The 22,259-nt window shown below is 41.5% G+C and overlaps 1 protein-coding gene and 1 long non-coding RNA gene across 6 annotated transcripts in view; one reads left to right on the top strand and one right to left on the bottom strand.

The window, feature by feature from the left end:
* Window positions 1–22,259, bottom strand: part of B3GLCT (beta 3-glucosyltransferase) — an 81,273-nt gene that overhangs the window by 17,085 nt on the left and 41,929 nt on the right. For all 4 annotated transcript variants that reach the window (XR_005057412.2, XM_037003887.2, XM_073228916.1 and 1 more), the window contains 5 exons: window positions 17,831–17,967; window positions 13,893–13,956; window positions 9,257–9,376; window positions 7,601–7,670; window positions 518–631 (listed from right to left, as the gene is read on the bottom strand). Coding sequence is in view for 3 of the 4 variants with exons in the window: in XM_037003887.2 (XP_036859782.1) it covers window positions 518–631; window positions 7,601–7,670; window positions 9,257–9,376; window positions 13,893–13,956; window positions 17,831–17,967 (505 nt within the window). In the remaining variant the exon portion in view is untranslated. The remainder of the gene's footprint in view (window positions 1–517; window positions 632–7,600; window positions 7,671–9,256; window positions 9,377–13,892; window positions 13,957–17,830; window positions 17,968–22,259) is intronic.
* Window positions 1–22,259, top strand: part of LOC140847761 (uncharacterized) — a 215,827-nt gene that overhangs the window by 152,899 nt on the left and 40,669 nt on the right. For both annotated transcript variants that reach the window (XR_012127897.1, XR_012127895.1), the window contains exon 3: window positions 4,826–4,953. This is a non-coding gene — a long non-coding RNA (uncharacterized lncRNA). The remainder of the gene's footprint in view (window positions 1–4,825; window positions 4,954–22,259) is intronic.

Raw genomic sequence — 22,259 nt, 5'->3', positions numbered from 1 at the left:
CTAAGTCATTTATTTCATGTGAGGAAAACGGGGACCTAGAGAGAGGAGAGGAGTCACACAAGGTCACAGAGATAACGTGAGGCAGATAAAACTAGTGTCTTCACTCCAAACAAGAAAGGTGTAAGCCTCACAGAAATTACAGAAGCCCTGGTATCTTTCCTTAGATACACTTCTGCTGAAGGAACTGTTACAACTCTGAGCATCACAACCATGGAGAAACAGTGGGGCAAAAGTAGAATTCTATATCTTCATTCATTTTATAAACACTTGCTATTGAGTTTCTAATATACCAGATCCTGTGGCGCGTTCTAAGTACACACTAAAGATAGAGTGCTAAGACAGTTCTTAATCAGAAAGAATTGGTCCATATCCATGAGTAAAGATGTTGGGAGGGAAGGAGGGAAAGACTTCCATAAGGCAAAAATTATAGTACTTATTATTTCACTTTCATCCTAATCTGCTATATTTACAGAATGGACATTCAGAATAAGAGGAATGGTAAGAATTAAGGACTCACCTCTGTCTGTATTAGGAATCCCCAGATCCACTGTAGGGATGGAACTTTCTGCATGATCACTGTAGAATTCAATGAGACGTGCCTGCCCTGCCCACGTCTGCTTTACGATGGGTACTGAAAAAATAAGAGAGAGACAGCCGTCACTGGCGGTTACGTAGGGACGCCTGGGCTCTCCAGAGGGCAGCCTGATCAGCTGCAAGGCAGGAGAGCCACTACCCGTTCTTCAGGTGTTCCAAGACTCAGAGGTGGCTTCTGTACCCTGAGAAATGCCAAGGCTGCTTGTTGATGGCAGCACATGAAAAAAACGCTCTTCTTGAGGCATTTCAGTATCCTTTGAGCAAAGCTCTTGTCATTCTAATGATGAATACACTTACTTCCATATACTGATAAATTTTGTGGTGATTAGACTGTCGTGTTTAAATCAATTTTAACTAATTTTTCTCTTTTCCTAATAGGCTATCTCACTTAAAATTCACAAATGGTTTTTTGGGGGGGTAGGGAATATAATTTCTACTAAGGATTGGAATATTCTGTGTGATTCTGGCTGAGATACAAAGTTTTCTTTATTACAATGAGTTGGGGCAGTAGCAGGGGGAGAAGGGGTATCTTTCCAGATTACACACATCCCCAACTGAAGATTCTAACAAAACTGCCCAACCCTATAAAGGGCATGGCCCTACTATTGGGAATCACTTCATATGATGGCTGATAATGATCATGTTGCCCTTTTTAAAAATGTGGAAGAAATAAAATTGAGAACCAATGCAGGCTTTAAAACCCTATCATTAAGAAATGAATTGTTTTAATAAACATGAACAACAGAAAACTTTCCTGGAATTCTACCTGACACTGACAGTAATGTACCTAACCAACTACCCAAGTAATTGTTTTCTCTTAGACTCTTTTTAAAGTTACTGTCTGTACAATTGTCAATTTTAAGGGTAAGAAGGTTCCTGTCATTTTAATAGGAGAGGTCTTCCTATCTAGATTTTACACCCTGCTCATTTAAGAATCTCAACTCTGATGAATGAAATCTTCAGGTCAATATTTTGAGACTTTATCAGATCATTTATCTTTTCTTTTTTCTGAGACCAAATAAATACAAATTATATGCAAAAACTGCCAATGCAGTGCCATATTTAAGTGTTTACCTATGCAGGTCAACAAAAAACTCAGACAGCCCTTGCATATAAAATACAAAAGTACACCATTTTTATAGTCCATTATCTACCAGTGTTAAGAAAGAGAAAGACATATGAGTTCTGGACATTTGCTATTATAATCTCCCAATTAGCTATTTTAACCCACTCAGTATTATTTTTATGCATAAAATATAGTTTTTCTGCAATCATAAAAAGACAGACATAAAGATTTCTCCATATCAAAACAGACGAAGATGCTGTAAATGATAGATAAGGCAGCTGGGGAAGAAAAAAAGAAAAAGAGAAATTCTCACTGTCCTTGCATCCGAACTGCAGTGCAACAAAAACTGACCTGGGCACTGCAGGGGCGGATTGCTTTGCATAGAATGAGCAGGAAGACGCACCCCGGGAAGGGCTCCCTGCAGCATGCAGCCACTAAATGTCCGCACCCTTGGGTGCAAGGTCCTCCACTGAGGAAGGCTGGAGAAGCTGTGAGGAAAGGTCAGCAGTCTCCTTCAGGCCCCAGCACTGGGTGCTACAAGCCGTGCGAACTCGGCTTTTCCCTTCTCAGCCTGCAGCCTGCAGCCCCAGTTTACTCTGGCAGCTCTGCTAAACAGCGTGGATGGGCTCTTCTCCATAGCTCATCTGAATGAAATTAAAATCACAATCATGCGTGAGTTATACCTAACTACTTGCTCTCAGTTTTCTTCTGAAACAACACCAGGCACAGTGCCTGGGACAGAGTAGGTGCTCAATAAATAGCCAAATGAGGACTGAGTTTTGTAGGAAGTGCAATGAAAGGCTTGGGGATATATCTGGAACGAGTTTAAAAGGAGGTTCTATTCATGATGTCAGTTTGTCCTTTGGTACAAGGCTGGCATCACTCATCACCAATCATCTAAAAATAGACCAACCATTTTCATATATAGGTGTCAGGATTTATAACACTGAAAGCATTCAGCAGCTTGTATCACCTGTCCCTCATTTGTCGTATCTATCAGCTGGAAAGGCTGTAAAACTCAGGCTAAGTCTATTGTAACAGCTGGTGAAGGCTTTATTTTCAACCAGGCTGGTTCTAAATGACTTAAAACTTTTAAAATATTGTTCTATTTTATTAGTATTGTTTGAATTCTAAATTGAGTTCACTGTATTATTTGTAGAATATTTTACGGAGGCACTGTATTCCTAAAGATACTAAATTTTGAGAAAATATTTCAATAGCTACATGATCTGTTATCTCATTTTCAGTAAAGAGAAGCATACTTTCTACCGCAGAATAAAACAATAGCGAATGCCTCTTTCAGGGTTTGCCACAAGATAACTTAAAATTGGAGCAAAATAAAAACCAGACTATAAAAAAGCCCCTCTGCACAGATGGCAAAAATCTTCCACATGGCTTCACAGACGCGAAGCAGGAGGAGGTGTGTCTCACTGGGAGACACAGAACACACACTTTTTACACCAAGTGAATTTACTGCTAAACTTTGATTACAAATGAAAGTGAACTTACTGCTTGAACACTGCACAAAAACTGCCTGTGGATAAAATGAAGGTCTCTGTGGCTACGATTCCCACCTGGCCCTGGTTGGCTAGTGCACTGCACCCGTGTGGGCAATGCGTGGTTACTGACTCTGTACAGAGAGCCCTGCCCAGGTCTCTGGGCAACATGGTGGCATGGCTGCAGGGCTGCAGGGGAGGAGAGCAGAGGCTGGAGTGGTGGCAGCACTGAGGACAGAGGCCCAGAGGATGGCTGTGTGGGCAGAGAGGCCCAGAGGCAGAAACCAGCTTGCTGTGTGCAGACTTGCTCTGAGTGGATGGGATTCTAGTGACTGACCTGCCACCCTGGGAATAAAGTTAGGTATAAACCCTTTCACCCCAAGAACGTTCTACTGTCTTTTTTTGGTCACATTGAATCCATAGTGAACTTGCTCAAGGCTGAAACCCATTGGCAAGATACCACCACACAATGAAATGTGAATGACTCTCTGGATTTTGAGGAATCTGCTATTTTCCATTGGCAAATGGGCTTTCTGTCTCAGTATGCAAGTCAGTGCGCACAAAATAAAACCCTGGTTGCTCTTCTCTTCTGAGGAGAGGGTTAGAGACACACCCCAAAGGGTGCACTGTGACTCCTGATTGCAAAGGCAGGGTGTCCTTAAGACTAACAACATCCCACTCGGCTGATCTAAAACCCATATGGCACTCTGGGGCACCTTCAGCTGTTCATCGGCCAAGGGGTAACCGAACCCAGCGGAGCCAGCGTCCCGCCCTCCCTTAAGGGCTGATCTACTCACTTCACTGAGCCCAGGGTGCAGCCTTCCATCTGGCTACATCTTAATCCAAGCCTCCACATTTCAGGTAAGCGGATCAGACCACGGTGCCTGTGAGCCTCTCTAACCAGAAGGAACACAGCGACTACACACTCCTTTTAATAAGTTTGTTCAGATTTGCTGCTTCTAGGAAAGATCACTGAAGTAAAAATATAAGACAGGATTTTTTTTCTTTTTCAAATCTGAAAAGAATAATGTATTTTTAGGAGCTCAGGAAACTGTGAAAAGGGCCTAAGGGCTGAGCAAATAGCAATTTAACCTCTTTCACTGGAGGGAAACTGCTAACAACCCACGACTTGATGAGCAGGAACAGTGGCTGCCATGAAACACGTGGCACGCACACAGGGACGCGTGGCGAAATGATGCAAAGGGCATTCTTAACGTTTTCTGACAGTTCACGTCACGCAATGAAAAACATAACCTGACAGGAAGTGACCAAGCTGAATGTTAAAACTCCAGAGACCTTTGCCTTGCTTAGGTATCATTTTACATGCTATGCCCAATTCATCACTTCATGATACTTTTAAAGCTTCTTTAAAACTGTCCTAGCTGCGTGCATCTCAGAGAGTGCGGCTATTTCAGTGTTGCCAATGTGTATTTCTTTCTCAAACCAAAAGATAGAATGTATTTTTGCTGTGTCCAAAGAAGGCTTTATTTCATTTAAATCAGAATCCAGACACAAGTGGTTATATAAACGCTTGTTTCACTGTTAGACCAAAAAAGTACAAGATGCAAAATAACTGTGTTTTTTTTTTTTAATTTGGGGACTTTATTACCAGTTCTTCCATGAGGGTATAAAACTGAGTTGAACATATATCTTCCCTTGCCTTGACTAGAGCCTGGAACAGAATGTTCCCGCCCTCACCCTCACCCTCACCCTGGAGTTGGCCACATTGGAAGGAGCCAGAAGTGGGGCCTCTGCCAGTGTCTCCCTCTGCTCAGCACCTGGGGCGGTGCACCACAGGTGAGAACCTGCCGGCAGGTGAGTCACAGACAGCGCGACTGACTCTCTGTGTTTCAGAGATGAGTACAGTCTTATCTATATTTTTTTCCCTTCATTGTTATTTAGCCTTTGAGATTTCAACTGCTTCTACCACAGAGTGCACAAGGACAGGAAAAAAAAACCGCTCTAGTCCATGTATTCTGCTTGAGTATATGGCAATAATATGCTTGGGCAGGGCTGGCAGTCTAAATTCCCACCTCGATGTATACTTTAGATCATGTGGTGATTTTAATTGCTGGCTATCCCCATTGCTACCGAAAATAAAAAGCTTATTTCCACAGCTTCCGCCCAAGTCCAAACTGACCTTGAGCACAGCAGAGCATCAGCATGAATAGCAAATACTATTTGTCAACGGTTAGGTTTGCGACACATCCAAGGAGAGCACAGCACCGCTGCGCTGTGGCAGAACGAACGTGGGACGGAGCCAGAGAAACCAAGTCCCAGCTCCGCAAGAACGTGGGCCTGTGCGTCTCGTCCCATACTCAGTTTTCTCTACAATATCAAGTGATGACATTAACTATCACATCACAAGGAATCGTCAACATGCAATGAGATGACAGAATGAATGTGAAAACACCCCAGAAAATGTAAAAAACAGATCAGTAGTTAGAAGCAGTCAGTGTGGTATTGTCGCTGTAGCCAATACGGTTACTGGATAGGTCCTGGAGGCCAAGTGGTGGCTCGACTGGACTTCCAAGAGGAGAGGAGAGCACACTGGCCCCGCAGGCGGCATCCATCAAGCAGAATGGACACCAGAGTCCTGGAGAGTTGCTGCCTTAGACTCCTTCCAAACAAACATGCCCAAGTTTAAAGACGGCTTACCCAGACACCAACTGTGAGAGCCTCACAGTATCCTTGCGGTCAGGTCTTAGACTTCAGTGACCCCAGATGCAAATTAAGAGCAGCAAACCAGTGCATCTGGCTTTGGGAGGGGTTGGTTTTAATGCCCCCAACAGGCTTTTAAGACTAAGTTTTGAAGACCTTTGACTTCAAAATATAATTTAAATTCAAATATAAAAATCATTTGCTGGGCTTCTGAACAGATGATCTCAGTCTTATGCAAATAAGAAAACTAGATAACTCAAAATTACTAAATTAAAATTAGCAAACTTTTCTCCATGTCTACAGAATATTAAAAATACAACAGGGATTGTCCCTAATTTTACTGCTCTACTGTCACTTGAACAATGTGTTTCAAAAGAGAAAATACCACCCACCTCCACCACCATTATTAACATTAATATAAATGCAATCACTGCTCCAAGTGTAGCTTCAAGATCAAATCTGAACACTTCTGCTTTGCTGTAAAAAGCAAAACAAAAAGCCCAGCCTAGTTCATTCCCCCTGAAAATCTTTTGTGAAAGATACTTATAAAAAAAATCAACCCACAAAGCCCTTCCAGATTATGAAAAAAGCAAAAGGATATTAAATCTAGAGTAATTTGTGATAAATGAAAATTACTTTTAATGCTATACTGATAATTAGTATTTTAGGACTCCTTGCACAATGAGTGCATATCTTTATTTCCTAATATAATAGGACTCGGCACTTAATGTGGCTATTAGGTAAGCATGAAGTTTATAGGTCGTGTACTTTTAAGATACTGTTGATGACAACCAGATTTTAATTGATGTCAATTTATCTTAGACTTTAGACATTAATCTTAGATTATAATGCCAAACAATTTTTTTTGTTTTGGAAAATACATTCCCCTTTAAAATAATTTGTAAGTATCACCTCATCATATAAATTATATAAATCAACTTCCTTCAGAGCTCCAAAATGACAGCAGGTTTAGAAATCTCTCCTATATAAATATCACACACTTGGTGAAATTGACAGTCTTTTCATGGAAAAAATTAAAATATGTGCTAAACTTAGAAAATGTAAAAGACTGTCTAATTTTCAATCTCAGAAAAGTGTTGCTTGAAATACAGTGAAAAAAGAGAAATTATGTCTACCATTATTCAGGATGGCTTTTATTTAAACACTATCACCACAGTAGAATTTTGTAATGACACCAAAAACTTGAATAAAAACAACATCCATGTGCATGCCAGGATTTCCTTTAGAAGGGACCACTGCTTATAAGGCATCTTTTTTTCTTTTTCTCTAATACATCTACTCAGAAGCAAATACATAACTTTTTTTTAAAGTTCCCATGTGTGCCTTTTAAGTAAATGTAAAAAGAAGGAACAGTCTTTGTTTGCAGTTCTTTTTTGGCTCCCTGTCACCTTGAAATCCCCTCTAATATTCTTCAGACAGTTCACACAGCATGGACATAATAGGACATTGTTTTGCAAAATTGTTATTCACATACTGTCTCCGAGATTGCCCCAGCTGAGCTTTTCTATTTCCAATTTAAAACACTGCTCTAAATAGCATTTAGATGGGCTGGGAGCGCTCATGTTTCAATACAAAACTGTCCTTTCCGATTGATCTTGGTGATTGAAGTGGTAAGAGGAGGAATACTGATTAAATAACTGCTTTCCCTTCAACAGTATACGTGTCATCATCCCTTTCTTGAGTGCACAGCTGTTTTGTACTTTGTTGTTAAAGGCAGCTTGGCTTTTCAAAGTTTGGTAAAAATGAGTAACGCAAAACATACTTCTATCACCGTGAAACTTCTTGCATGTTTTCACTGCAACAAAAATATCCTCCTTCTTCACTGGTTTTCCCTAAACACAAGAAAAAATATGGAATTATATGAGTCCACGATATCTTAATTTCACACCCACATCCGATTTCAACACACTCTGGAGTTTGTGACCAGTGTCAGAGGTATCAAACCTGTTCCCAAGAGTAAGTTTCAGGGGAAAGTGGAACTGTAGCTCAGCTGACAGTGAAGCCCTGGGGACAACCAGATCTGAAACGGAAGCCCAGCTCTGCACGTGCGCACTGCGGCATCGGGCCACGTTTCTTCAGCTCTCTGAACTTCAGTCTGCTCGTTTACAAAATGGGAATAATGACCACCAGGCAAGCTGCTTTCACTGCCACTCTTTACTTAGCAAAGCACAGGTGCCCTACCTGTGAGGTACCTTCTCTTTCCTTTTTCCAGGTAGTGAAGATTTTGACAAAAGGAAAGAACCAGGGGGATGTTTTATGGTAAAATAAGAGACGCCTCCCTTTTGTAGGCCTGGTCTTTTTTTGATGTTTAAGGTATCTCTTGTCTGCCCACATCCAGGTTACAGTGATGTTCTGTCAGAGGTGGGCTTACTCCAAACACCTGGGGGTGGCGGGTCTGAGGCCCTGAGCTGACTCCAACCAACTGGTCACTCAGATAGAAGCGGGCACACACAGCGAACCGGGGAACGACCTGCATCCCCGGCCATGCTTCAGGGGGTGTTTGGGCCCCTTTATCACCTGCCCTAGGTCTTTAATAATACTCAGTCATGACTCCTACATCTTTTGGGGCTGGTTCACAGTGACATCTAGCCACAGCTTTGTCATGTCACTCGAGGCACCAGGAGGTTGACCCCTCCAGACTCCCTAGAAAAGCATTACAGGCCAAGCAAGCACAATGTGTAGGAAGACATTTTCCCCCTCTGGAACTGAGCACACCTTACAGATTCTCTCCCAGTGCTGCAGTGGTGGGGGGGAGGTGGGGGCGATGGTATTCATGTTTGAAAATTCAACACACAGACTTCTGGGGGACTGACTCGAGAAAAACAACATTTTCAGGGTGGTGAATATATTTTCCCTTATGAGGAAGGATTGTTAACCTAGTGAGTTCAGGGGACCTCAGCCTCAACCCGGGGACAGGACCAAGGGGCTGCCACAACAAGCAGGTTCACTCTCAAAGTTCTGGCCACCTCAGGTAACATCAAAGCAAGGGCACAGCTGAGAGGGTAAAGGGGTGGGCATGAGAAGAAGGATTAAGGTATAAGAGAAATGTCTGAAGTTGCCCTTCTGGGAAGTGGAACAGATATTCCAGCAGACACATGCTGCATCATCAGGAGAAATGCCTCTGGCACACTGGCGCTGAGCGCGGTGGCGCCTGCACAGCACAGGGGCCCTGCGGAGCCCATGCTGGCCGCGACCTCGCTGCCCTCCCCCCTGGCCCTGTAGCCTCTCTCTTCCCATGGATAAGTTAGGGTACCAGTGCTTGCCTTGCAGGGTTGTTATTAGCAGAAACATGATACATGGTTCTTACCTGGCACAGAGCAAATGTTGATATTTTTTCAATATGTAAAGTTTCAGGACAATATTATGCTCAGCATGGACATTTCCCTTTGATGTGCAAGGCAGTTTTTCTGTTACTTACACAAAGTGGTAGAAAAGAATGGAACATGGTGGCACAGTGGGCGTCTACACTGTCTGTACAGAACTCCGGCACTGGAGTGAGGGGAGGCCCGTCACCTCTGTCCCAGATGTAGAGGGCGATCTGTCCGGGGACAGGAGACAGGAAAGGAAGGGAAGAACTCCCATCAGTGCCGTAAGTGTAAGGAAGGATGAACTATCTCCAGGGAAAGCAGATAGTATTAGACTAAACCTTGTACAGACAGTATTAGATTGAACCATATCAATCTGTCAGTATTCAACAGCTGTGGTTTTTTTTTTAACTTATAAAAATAGTAACTCCATGTGCATCTATCTAATCTGTTATTAACAATTAACAATGAACTAAGAATCAACATTCTGACCTCTGGAAAATTCCAAAATTGTCATAAGCAATTTTAGGGGAGCTATTTTCAGGATTCTAAAACAACACAGAGAAAGAAAACATCATGACTCTGCTTTCCTGCAGGACGGTAATTACATACCCTCACCAGCTTGCTGAAAACATCTAAAAATGTTGGAGAAAATATCCTCAGAATCATTTCAGATTCAGTATCACTGACTTGCTCAGAAGTGTGGAAGTTGTGAGGACAAAAATGCAGAAGGGGGAAGTGGGCGGGGAGGAAGGGGACGGGGGACAGCTTCCCAAAAAAGGAGTCAGAGGCCCAGGGATGCCACGCTTCTGTAGATGCTAAGGGAATATGGTGGGGGGTCCAGCAGCAGGCCCTCTTCTAAAGCTGGGGCTTTGCATCTAGACAGGGGGAAAAAAATCATCTCCAAATCTCTGAGTTTTTGCCACCAAAAGCCAGGCCTCCCTAATTTGTGCCACCTGTTTTGTCCCAAACACTTCAAACAGAGTAACCCCAGTGGCCCCAAGTCAGTGCTGCCCTCTGCAAGCAGGCGAAAGCAAAGGTGCTTCTAGATCACAGGGAGGCGCTCGCTGACTCTGGGGCTTGGAAGGCGCCGCTGATATGTTACCCTGAAAAATCACCAAAGCCTGAGGGAGTGAGCCGGCCCAGAGCCAGCAGGCATGGCTGGGGCGGACCCAGGAGACTTCTGCTACTGAAGTGATCAAACACAGACTGTGAAGTTACTATGGTTAATGGGTCTTTATAAAGATAAGCACTTTAAAACATCAGGAAGACATTTTTAGAGGAAGAATACAAAAGAAAACAAATCTGAAAAACAAATGATTAGAACTTTTAAAAATTAAAAACAATAATTAACAAGAAAATGTAATGATTAGGATAAACAGCAGATTAAGACACAGCTGAATAAAAAATTAGGGAGCTGAAAGATGAAGCCCCTCACCCCCAAAGTATCTGAAATGTAGCACAGCAAGAAACAGAGATGGCAGAGTCTAAGATCTCAGACTGCTAGCAGTCTTCTAAAGTTCCAGAAGGTAACAGAGCCCAGGGATAGGAAATAACTGGAAAGACAGTGGCTGGGCATTTCCAAGAATGGCATAACAATCCTACTGTAGGAAGGGCTGGTGAATCGCGAGCAGGATAGAAAAAAGAGTCTAAATCTAGCCATCTCTTAGTGAAACTACAGAAAACCAAAGGCAAACAATCTTAAAATCGGGCAGAGGGAAATGCCAGATTACCTAACCAAGGAACCACAGCCAGAGGTGGTTGACTGCCCAGCCCGACAGCAATGACCGAAGTCAGAACACAGCAGAACAAGGCCACTGCAGTGAGAGGAAATGACTGACAACCTGGAACGGCACGCATGGTGCAACTACTTTTCAAGAACAAAGTTGGAATAATATTTTTAAAGGAAAAAAAAACCCCTGAGAATTGACTACTTTGGTAAAGGAAATTCTACAGGATGTACTGCAGGAAGAATAAAAATGATCCTACGTGGCAGGTCTTAGAAGCAACATGGAATAGTGAGCAAACACACTGGCCAATACACGGTTAAACGTATACAGGTACTGACTGCAAAAATAATGGCAGCATCTCAGTTGCAGGGTTTAGAAAAGAAAGAACAAAAATACTGTACAAGAGCATATACACTGGGAGTCGGATAACCAGAGTTAAACTATTGTAGGCCCGAGAATTTTCAGAACACTGATTAATTAGCCATTGTTAGGTTAAGAAGGCATGTTAAAATATTTAAAATAACCAATAAGGTACAGACATAAGAACTCAACTTCCAAAATAGCAGAGGGAAAAACCTGGAATAAAAAAAAAAATCTAAAAGGAAGTAAGGAAGTGTTAAAAAGAAAAATGCAGGAAAAGGATGAAACAAAGTGTCAGAAATAAGGTCAAATATATTACTTATCATGATCAAAGGAAATGCAAATTTGCTATCTGGTTAAAAGACACAGATGGTTAAACTGGGAGAAAAAAAAGTTCTGTCCTCCAAGAGATATGGACCCAGGCAGGTTGAAAGAAAAGGATGGCAAATGATTATGAAGCAAACACAAAAGAAAGCTAGTAGAGAAATGTTCATTTCAAACAAAATAAACACTAAGGCAAAGAGAGAAATTCACTAAGAAAAGGTACCGATTCTAAACTTTTACGCATCTCATCAACATAGTCTCAGCGTATAAAAAGCAGGCATTGGCAGTTCCACATGTCAGGTCCCCGTTATTATGCAGGGTTTTCACATTCCTCCCTTAGTAAACAACACGTGAGGCCCACAGAACACAAGAGGGAAGAAGGAAGCGAGGAAGGAGAGGTGAGGAAGGGAATAAAATATCTGAAAAGCACATTAATTATGCTTTAACAGATTGACCCATTCAATTAGCTCTATACAGAGAATATATCCACCAAATTGAGCATATACATCCTTTTCTCCATTTATAGAAAGTGAACATGGACCAGGCCCATAAAGCAAACCAAAAAATACTTCAAATTACTATTGCATAAACCACAATAATACTAAGTTAGAAATCAATAACAACATTTACAAATATACTGGGTCACATAGAAAAATGTATTTTTTTTTTTGAGAGGGCATCTCTCATATTTATTGATCAAATGGTTGTTAACAATAAAATTCAGTATATGGGGGACAACGCTCAATGTACAATCATTAATCCATCCCAAGCCTAATTCTCGTCAGTCTCCAATCTTCTGAAGCATAACAAACAAGTTCTTACATGGTGAACGAATTCTTACGTAGTGAATAAATTCTTACATGGTGAACCGTACAAGGGCAGTCATCACAGAAACTTTCGGTTTTGATCATGCATTATGACCTATAAACAATCAGGTCAAATATGAATATTCGTTTGATTTTTGTACTTGATTTATATGTTGATCCCACATTTCTCCTATTATTATTATTATTTTTGAAAAATGTATTTTTTAATGTGGGTCATTGTCAAAAGACAGTTTAAAGCTTGGAGAAACTCTTACTACCACATGCATCAATATGTTCATAGAAGCAAATGATTACAATAGCAAAAACCTATAGCAACCCAGAGGCCCACCACCAGGAGAATGAATGAATGAATTGTACAGTCACATGAGAAACTATAGAAAGTTAAAATAAGTTCATTGGAACTGCACGTATCAACATGGATGAGCTCCAAATTAGAACCATATTCATGGCACAATTCTGTATATAAAGTCCAGAAGGAAACAAAACTACTTCACATATTAGTCAGAGATACATGCATATGTTGTAAAATATGAAGAAAAAGGAGAGAATCTGAGGAAGTATTAACTCTGATGGAGGACGGGGAATGTCCTGTCTCTTAAACCAGGTGGTGACTACATAGATATTTTGACTGATCCTTTTACCCTCTGCGTATGTTGGAAGTATTCTTTTGTAGGTATTCAATGTCTAATACATTCCTGAACCTGAATGTCTAGACTAGAGCTGATTTTTCAGTAAAAATAACTAGGCAGACCCTGGCTTTCTACTAGTCATTCTTTCCTTTCTGTGGAAGAGAAGAATGATTTTTTTTACATGAATATCTCTCCTCAAACAAGCTACTTCATCATTTAAAACCACCCAAGAAGTCAGTCTTGCATGCACCGTCTCACTCAGGACGGGCTGCCGGCACCGCTGGATCAGCCCTGAGGGGCTAAGACACAGATGCCTGCAGAGGGGAAAGGCAGTCAGACGTGCCCGTGAGTGAGACCTACAGAGACCTTCCTAACATGATGCAGGAAGGACTAGAGATGGGACCCCCTGGCACCTGCCTCCAGGGTGACTGGTCACAGTTGTCCGCCGACGGCCAGGGGGCTGGGCCCAGGCATGCCGTAGCTGCCTGCGTAGGACCAGCTGGCTCAGTTCTGCTCCAGGGGCATCACACACACAGACGTGACAACGCCACACGTCTAACCAAAGCACCGAGTAAGACCAGAGGTACCGTCGATGACATTTGTACATGTTTTTAGAAATCTGTCTCTGGACCCATCCACGTAGCTTTAAAAAAAAATAATCAGGAATCCCAAGATGCAGTCATATTCGCTGCTCCTTCTCCACCAACCTGACCCAGATGAGCATACAGAGAAGGCCCTAAGTCACTGGAGTGGAACCCCAGCGGGGAGAAGATGCGAGTGGGGGGCAGGGACATGCACTGACAGGGAACACAAAACACTTTTTGTATCAAAAGACGTGACTTCTTGATCACTAAGACTTTTAACCAAACTATGACATACCTCATGTTTTAAATCTATTGTAAAGTCAGATTTCAGGGATTCACTCTTTAATCTCTTGGTAAGCCTAGAAAAGAGAGACAATTTGAGTTTTTTAAACCAAAAGCATCAAACAAGACTAACACATCTGTAGTTAACACTAAAACATTTTCTATTTGAAAATAGATAAAAGTAGAAATTTTAAGATAAAAATAAGAGTTTAATTTCCTTGAGGCAAAAGACTGGAAATGCAGTTATTCCTTGACCGGGAAATGAATGCAAGACTTTTTGCTAATGTAGCATTCATTATTTCAACATCTGGCAAATTATGTAAAATTAAATACAATACAATAAAACAAACGAAATACTTTATTAAAACAAGAGCCATGAGGTTTGTTGACTCCTAATAATCCTTACACTAAAAAAGGACAAAGAGAAAGAAAAAGAAAAAAAAGGAAAAAAGCTTTAATGGCTGAGAAGCACAAATTGCTGTTTCCCAGTCTCCCAAAGGAGTTACATTCGGTGGAGTTTTTAGGGGAGAGAGCGTGTGGTTTCAAGAAAGAAGAACAGTTTCATTTCAAGTCACTTTCTTACTTAAATATCTTCAGTGGCTCCTTTCCATGCAGAGTAAAGCCGGAGCCCCCGTGTGCACCGGGCTGGACGGCGTCAGGGCTCCGCCCAGCCCACGCGGGCTCTCAGCACTCACCCCCTGGGCCCGGAGCACGCTCCTGCCCGCTCTTCTCTTGGTGGTTTGGCTGCCTAGGATGCCCCTGCCCAATTTTATTTGGCATATTCTTCAAGACCATACTCAAGGGCACCTTCTGTGTGAAACTTCTCCAGACTTACCCATCAGAATAAATGGAAACATCCTTTGCTGCCAGAGTAGGAGGCACAGTCCCATGAGCTGGGTCACATGTGTTACAGCCTGTGTGTACTGCATCGCCAGCAGCGCCTGCGTGCCTGGCCACATGTGCACGCAGGGAGCAGCCTGAATGCATGAGGCCAATACATTCTTTGATTCCTAGCTGAGGGAGGTAGAATTACATACCTACCAAGACCACGAAACATCGAATGGTCCTTCTACTTTTGTTACGACTAGTGACTGGACTGTCAGTTTCAGTCACAAACCTCCAATATATACTTTAAAGGGAAGTAGGAATAAGTTTCAAAAATCTTTACTGAGTTTCTAGCCTGGATGAACCACATGAGTTCTTTAAAAATTTACTTCTAATTAGAGGGCAGATAAAGAATGAGGGTGGCAGTTATACTTTACAATTAGTTATAAAGCATTTGCCTTATGGTTGGTATTCACGTAGCTCCACAAGAAGCGTCATGTAATCTCTGTTACGTCCCTGCTCAGGATCTACCCCCAGATTTGTGAGCAGGGGTGGGTAAGAATAGAGAGACTCTGATCTCAGCTATATCCCCAATACATTAAGAGAAAAAAGTCTGCCCTGGCATGGAATTTTGTCTAGTTTGAATTCTGTTCAGCTGGAGACAGTTTTTATTAACAAACGCTACCAGGATAACTTTGGAATTTGGACATAAGTGCCTTCAAAATCTAATCAGACCGCATTCAGGTTCCAAAGACCAAAAAAAGTCATAGCTGGGCTCATTGCCACAGGCAAGAGATGCACAGCTGTGATCAGAATCCAGTGGCACGTGACATCATCCACCGTCAGGTGGCCGTGCTCCACATGCCCCATCTTAATACACAATAAACACTTCTGAATTGTTACTCTACACATACTCTCTACTTTTCTAAGTTTCTTTCTCATTCAGTTCTTGTCAATTTTTCTTTGGGAAAAACCTCCGAGAGGAAAACAGTAAAGTCTACTGATAGAATTTCTTTAAGATGGACCACGACTGATTTGAGAACAAATAAATACATACCACTGACATTTGGAAGTGGCCGTGTCTAGCGGCCCATGGAGTCTCCCATAAACAAGTGATGGTCATCTCAGCTTCATGAACTTCATGTTTGTAAGCCAGCCTCATGTGACACCCCAAACCTAAGTCAGTCACCTTGAAAACATGTTCAAGTTCTAAAAGTGCACAGGGCATTCACCTAACTTAGAAGGCAACTCCTAGACGTGGAAACTAGGTTTCATTTTTCTACACCCCAAGCAGGACAGAACAAGGGTTTCTCAAAGGCTGACTTCAATAACCAACAATGCTGAAAACCAGTGACGGCCAGAAATTCCAATTACTCAAACAAAATATTTCCTCATTAAATATTCAGTTCCTGGCAAATATGACATTTGATATTCAGCTTCCTTATTTTTGATGGCATTACGTCCTGTCCCAATAACACAGTTCTGATGACACAACCAGCCAGACTGGAAACTTGCAAAAGACGGAAGGCCCCTTCGACTCCATCCCAGGAATACTTCCTAGCTGACTTTTCGAGTCCTTACAAGCCAGTCAACAGAGCAGGATATTGAAGAAAATCTAGATAAAGTTTGCTGGTGGAAAAACCACAGAGAAAACCAGTAACAGTGTTCCACAATAACACACCTGTTTGAAGAAATCCTCTTACTGAAAATGAGAGCTCCTCCCAAAATGCAAATGTATTTTTTTATTGATGCTGTTAGAAGACCACATAGATGGATCGCCAGGAAATGTGGGGCAGTGTCCATTCAAAACTCATGCTGTGGGATTGCTAGTGCAAACAATATTTTTGGTGGGAAATAGTCTAAAAAAGTATGTGTTACAAAATGTCTTTAAGTAACCAGTTCTTCAAGGGACTCAGCAGGAGAAATACCTAAGTACCTACACATTGTTGCCCCGCCTACCAAGTGGGCCATTAAGTGAAGGAAAGGAGACAAAGGGCATCAACAGGGCTGTGTGGGCACTCACTGCTGCCTGCCGGCACGTCCTGCAGAGCTGCCCCTTCATGCGTCCTGAGAGGATTCTGATTCTGACTGATGATGAAGCCCAAGAAAAGGGCTCCCGTGTCGGAATCAGTTTGATCCCAAACAAAGCACTGAAATTCCCTGGCAAGTGCTGAGGTCCAGGGGTTGGTACTTGGCCAGAAGTTCACCCGAACGACTTCGACTGGAGAGTGAGAGGCACTGCTTGCCCATCACTTAGAGGGGTTCTGTGCTGCGGGACACGAACAAGAAACGCATAGCTCTGACCGCCTTGAAACCATAAAGGAAACCAGATTTAGGCTGAAAGCCACAGATGACAAGGTGTCTTATCCACTACCTTGTATATCTACACTGAGCTATAAAGTTTTTCAAGACTCCACACCCTAGAACAGAACACTTAAGAAAGAATAGAAACAGGCCACAATTGTTGTATCAACTTTCCGTTCTCTAAAGAACAAAAACACATAATAATAAATCTGAAGTATTCAGATTAAGAGAGGGTCTGTCAATAACCCTATTTCTACTGAATTACAACTTAATTATCTTTACTTTCCACATCTAAAAAAGCATTATAGCGATTATACACACAAGCAATGAGGCAGGAATACCCACAGTGCCTTCCGGGAGCCATCCCTCCTGCCTGGCTCATGTTTAAGCCTGTACAACCATGTACGTGATTAGTCATGTGCACTCAACTCCAGGCATGTTACAGATTCATTTTCTTACTGACGATCAAAGACACACCTACAGCTAACCAGGTCCATTAACAACAGGAAAAACACTTCTGGGTGTTGAGACCTCAGGACACTATGCACCCTCACAATTATTATTCTCACAATTTATTAGTCACCTCATTTTGCAGGTGAGTAAGACGAAGTTCAGAAAGGTTGAGCGGTCACTCTGAGGGGCTAGTAAGTGACAGAGCAGACACGAGAACCCTCAGGGGCACGGCTCCTGCCACAGGGCTTTCCACTCCACCACACGCTGCCTCTGGCTGGAAAATCCACTTGAGATCCATCAGTGACAATACTCAGCAAAATGAAAGTTGGCCCACACACCAAAAAAATAACAAGTCTAATATATTCTTACTTGTTTACAAGTGGAATACTAAGGGCCCAGCCAGCAGCAAAGTCTGGATATTTAAAAATGGTAGGATTTTCAGAAAAGGCATAATGGTGAATTATTGTAGATTCTTCATCATGTAATGCTTTTCCTAAAAACCATTCCTGTTAAATAAAGATATAAAATGTCATTTCTCTAAAATGCCAGTTCACATAAGACCAAAAACAAAGTCATATCATTAGTTTTAGTTAAATAGTCTGGGTGATAGAGAATTAACACAAATTATATATATTTAAAGAATTTAACAACAATATAATTAATACTTGTGATAACATGAACAAGCACAATCTGTCTAGTAAGAGAATAATTTAATGTCATATCATCAAGATGAACAAAATGTTAGCAATCATTATACCATAAATAAATAAAAGTTGTGTTTTATAGAATATTCCATATCAAAATACTATTAAGGCAGAGAAAACAGTGTTCCTTTACAATGAGGTAATAATTTGGAAAGTTCCTTCCAGAATCCGTGCCTACCTTATTCAATCATTCATTCAATTAACATTTATTATTAATTGCTATCAGTTAACATTTAACATTTATTCCAAACCAGAAGGGAATAGCTTATACAACAGTGGACAGACAGAAAAAAAGCAAGTGAATAAAGTAAGTTCAGATAGTGATTGCAATGTACTATGACAAAAATAAAACAGGGTGTTTGGGGGGCCATCCTGGAAAGAGAGAGAAACCTCTAGTGAGGTAACAATTAAATTGGGAGTAAATAATATTCAAGCAGCTCGCTATGTACAAGAGCAGTCACAGCAGTTAATACAGAGTCCTTGAGGTGGGAAGGGCCTGGCACCCTGAATGGGGCAAGCAGCCACTGGGTGTGGGGAAACATGAAAGAGAGGTAGGAGACAGATCAGAGTGGGTTTCAGATGCCAGTGGAAAGCAACATAGATTATACCTACTCCCCCACTAAGAACAAGTATAAAAACTAGAGAAAAATACTTAAGAGAAATGATAGAGGACATCAGAAAACAGAGACAGAAAGGATGTGAGGGCTGGTATCCTTGAAAGAAGGGAAGCCCATCCGTGGGAACCCATGTTCACCACCTTGTACCCTCAAGGAATTTGCTGGTTCCCAGAGCCCAGAATAGCACACAACAAAGCAGTGGTTGGGGACTTCCGCACCCTCACTGAACTGACACAGAGGCTGGAGCTGGAGACCCCAAGAAGGCAGAAATTTAAGAGGATCCCAGAAAAGTGAGCTCAAAATTTTGCATGTAATTTTGCTTTAACTCCTAAGCCTGTGCAAAAACCAGGGTAACATCCAAGAACAAGAGGAAAGCAGGGGTGGGGAGGCTAAAAACCTGAGCAAAGACTTCAGCACTGGTGCCGGGAACCAAAGGCTGAAGTGCAAGATCTGCCAGGGGAGAGGGGAGAGGGTGGCTGTGAACAGACCCACCCGAACAAGGCCTGCAGCCCAGAACTGTGAACCCTCCTCTCGGCAGGAGTATCCCCCACAGCCTCTTCAACTTTTCACACAGAACATCTGATATTTACTGGAAAAGTGCCAGGCATACCAAGAAACAAGGCCAGATCAAAAACAAAGAAAAATGAGAACTAGAGATGCACAGATCAATCATATTTTTTGTAGATCAAATTTTAAAAAAGAACAAAACAAAAAACTATGACTCATATATTTAAGGAAATAGATGAAAAGATGAAGAACTGGAATATATAAATAAGAGTCTAACAGAAATGCTAAAACCGAGTAACACAATAACCAAAGTTAGGAATTCAAGAGGATGTTACACACAAAAGAATATTAGTGACCTGCAAGGTAAGTCAGTAAAAAATATTCTGATGGATGTACAAAAAAGAAAAGAAGGAAAATAAAGAAAAAAAGCAAACGAGTAATACTGGACCCGGTGAAAAGGTCTCAAATACATGAAATTGGAAATCCAGGATAGGAGGAGGGAGATAATGAACTGCAGCACTCTTTGAAGAAAGGCAGGCTTAGAATCTTCTAGAATTAACAGAAGTCTCCACGCCAGGGATTCCAGAAGTCCTATAAATTCCAGTCAAGACAAAGACAAAGACAAAACCACACAAAGGTCTATATTTGTTGAAAAACCAGATATAGAGAAAATCTTAAAAGTAGCTTGGCAGGGAGGGAGGTACACATTTATTTCAACAGAGCAGAAACAGGCATACAGTTGACTTTTCAACAGAAATAATAGAACGTGAAGACAGTGGAATAATATCTTTACGGTGACAGAAGACAATTACTGCCAACCTGAAATGTACTATCTAGTGAAACTGGAACAGGAAGCCACTGGAAGTGTTTGAGCAGGGGAGTGATATGATCCACATCTCAAAGAGGCTAAGTTATTAGGACGGCAAGCACGGAGAAAGGAGGTCAGCCAGGGCACTCCAGCAATAGTCACAGCAAGAGAGGATGGTAGCCTGGACCACAGTGGCGCTATTGAATGTGGAGAGAAGATGGCCGAGAGGTTTATTTGGGAGGTAGACTCAAGTGGGTATGCCAACATGGGGTTGAGGATTAAACAGGAATCCAATCATGAGTCTCAGGTTTTTGGGCAACTGGATAGATGGTCATAACCATTTCTGAGATGAGGAAAATGGAAAACGGAAGAGATTTCAAAGGGGCATTAAGAGTTCAGTTTTGCACATGTTGAATATGAGGTTCCCATTAGACAGGTAAGTGGAAGAATTATCAAATTAGGCAGTTTGGTAAAGGAGTGGGGGCACGTGGCTCACGCCCTCGGTTCCTGCTCTGCTCAGATGTGACCTTTGAGTGGGGTATGGCCTGGGCACCCCAGAGAGAATAGTAAGCCCACCCCCAATGGTCCCCTATCCCTCCAATTTTGCTCTATTTTTCCCACAGCGCTTCTCATCACCTGACACATCACTTTCATCTTTGCCTATTGCCCATCTTGTAGGCGAGAAACAAGAGTGTCCCCTCCTCGTAGGCAGGAAAGCTGTCCATTTGCTCCCTGCTATATTTCCCCAGAATACCTAACATGTAATAGGTACTCACTAGTTTTTTGAGAAATGAATGGAGCGAGCCCAGGAGAGCTTTACCAGGCAACTACCCTGTTAGGCATGTAATTTAAATCAAGTACCCTAACTTCTGAAAGTCTTAAATCTTTTCTCTCTTACCCAACCATCACCACTTCATTCCCTATTCCTTATCAGAAAATAAGAGCAAGAGGGATACTATCTCCTAAGAGCCCTCTGCTGCTTGTGGTTGCATCCCAAATACCCACAAAGTCTTAGCTTTGGTCAATTCAGCAGCAGGTTGTAACTGAACGTGTGTGAAAGCCGTCCGTAGAACTGCCTGCTTAGGCTCACAAAGCCGCCCTATGATTTGCTTCCTGAACTTTATGGATATACTGAGTCATCACTGAGCAAAAGAAATAATTATAAGGCAATAGCTTTGGACTGAGATATAAAATTTAACATCTTTGAAAAAAAAACCCAGTAACAAAGGACTTAATCAAACTAGTAAACATAAGCCAATCTGAGTATCATCACATTTAACCTAACATGTCAATTGTTTAAGGAAAAATAAACACTTTAGCATATTTCTCACTAATCTTTCACTGTTACCATCTCCTGCTCCAAACATAATTTTCTACAGAACATGTTTTTATTCCTAATGGCTGTGTTCAGCTATTATCTAGTATTTGAGATTGTTTTTCAGTATTTTAGTGGAAGGTTATACCACAAACTACCCCTAAGGAGATATTAATATGGGATCTATGGTAAGAGGCACTCTCTCATCTTTCTTAATGATTTCCTTAATAGCTTCATAATAAAAATAATTATAATCCATATAAATTATAAAACAGTAACTTAGACAATGTTCTATTAATATCACAGAATTGTTCTTTACCAGCAGCCATATTTCACCTCTAAAAGTCAAGACATTTCAGCAAATGCACAGCTACACTAAAAGCATGCGATAGGGAAGAAAAAGACTTTAGCAAGATATGGAAATTTATAGAAATCACCTAGACAAGCAATTTAACAAAGATTAATTATTTTAATAAAGATTAAGTTTTTCCATTTAAAGTATTGTAAAACAGCATAAGTTTGCATTAGTAAGAATGACAGAAAGATATTAAAGAGGAAAAGTGTCAGAATCGAAGTAATGATACTAACACACTACATAATTATTATTTTATTATAGTTTATTTGTGTCAAATATCAAAGCCAGGTTTGCTTTATATTTTTGCCCTAAAATTTCAAATGGTGGGGAAAAAAACACAGTCATTTGAGCTAACTTGAACACTGTATAACCTTTCGTCCCTAATGCGAGCTTTGAAAGAAAGAAAGCAGCCTACATGTTTTTTTTTACATGGCGGAGTTCGGAAAAGAGAGGAGAAACATCTCATTTTACCTCTGTACTGTACTTGCTTTT

This window comes from Manis javanica, chromosome 1 (assembly GCF_040802235.1).
Source record: "Manis javanica isolate MJ-LG chromosome 1, MJ_LKY, whole genome shotgun sequence".
Lineage (NCBI taxonomy): Eukaryota > Metazoa > Chordata > Mammalia > Pholidota > Manidae > Manis > Manis javanica.
The sequence above is the reverse complement of the archived record's forward strand: the minus strand, read 5'-3'. Positions and strand labels throughout refer to the sequence as shown.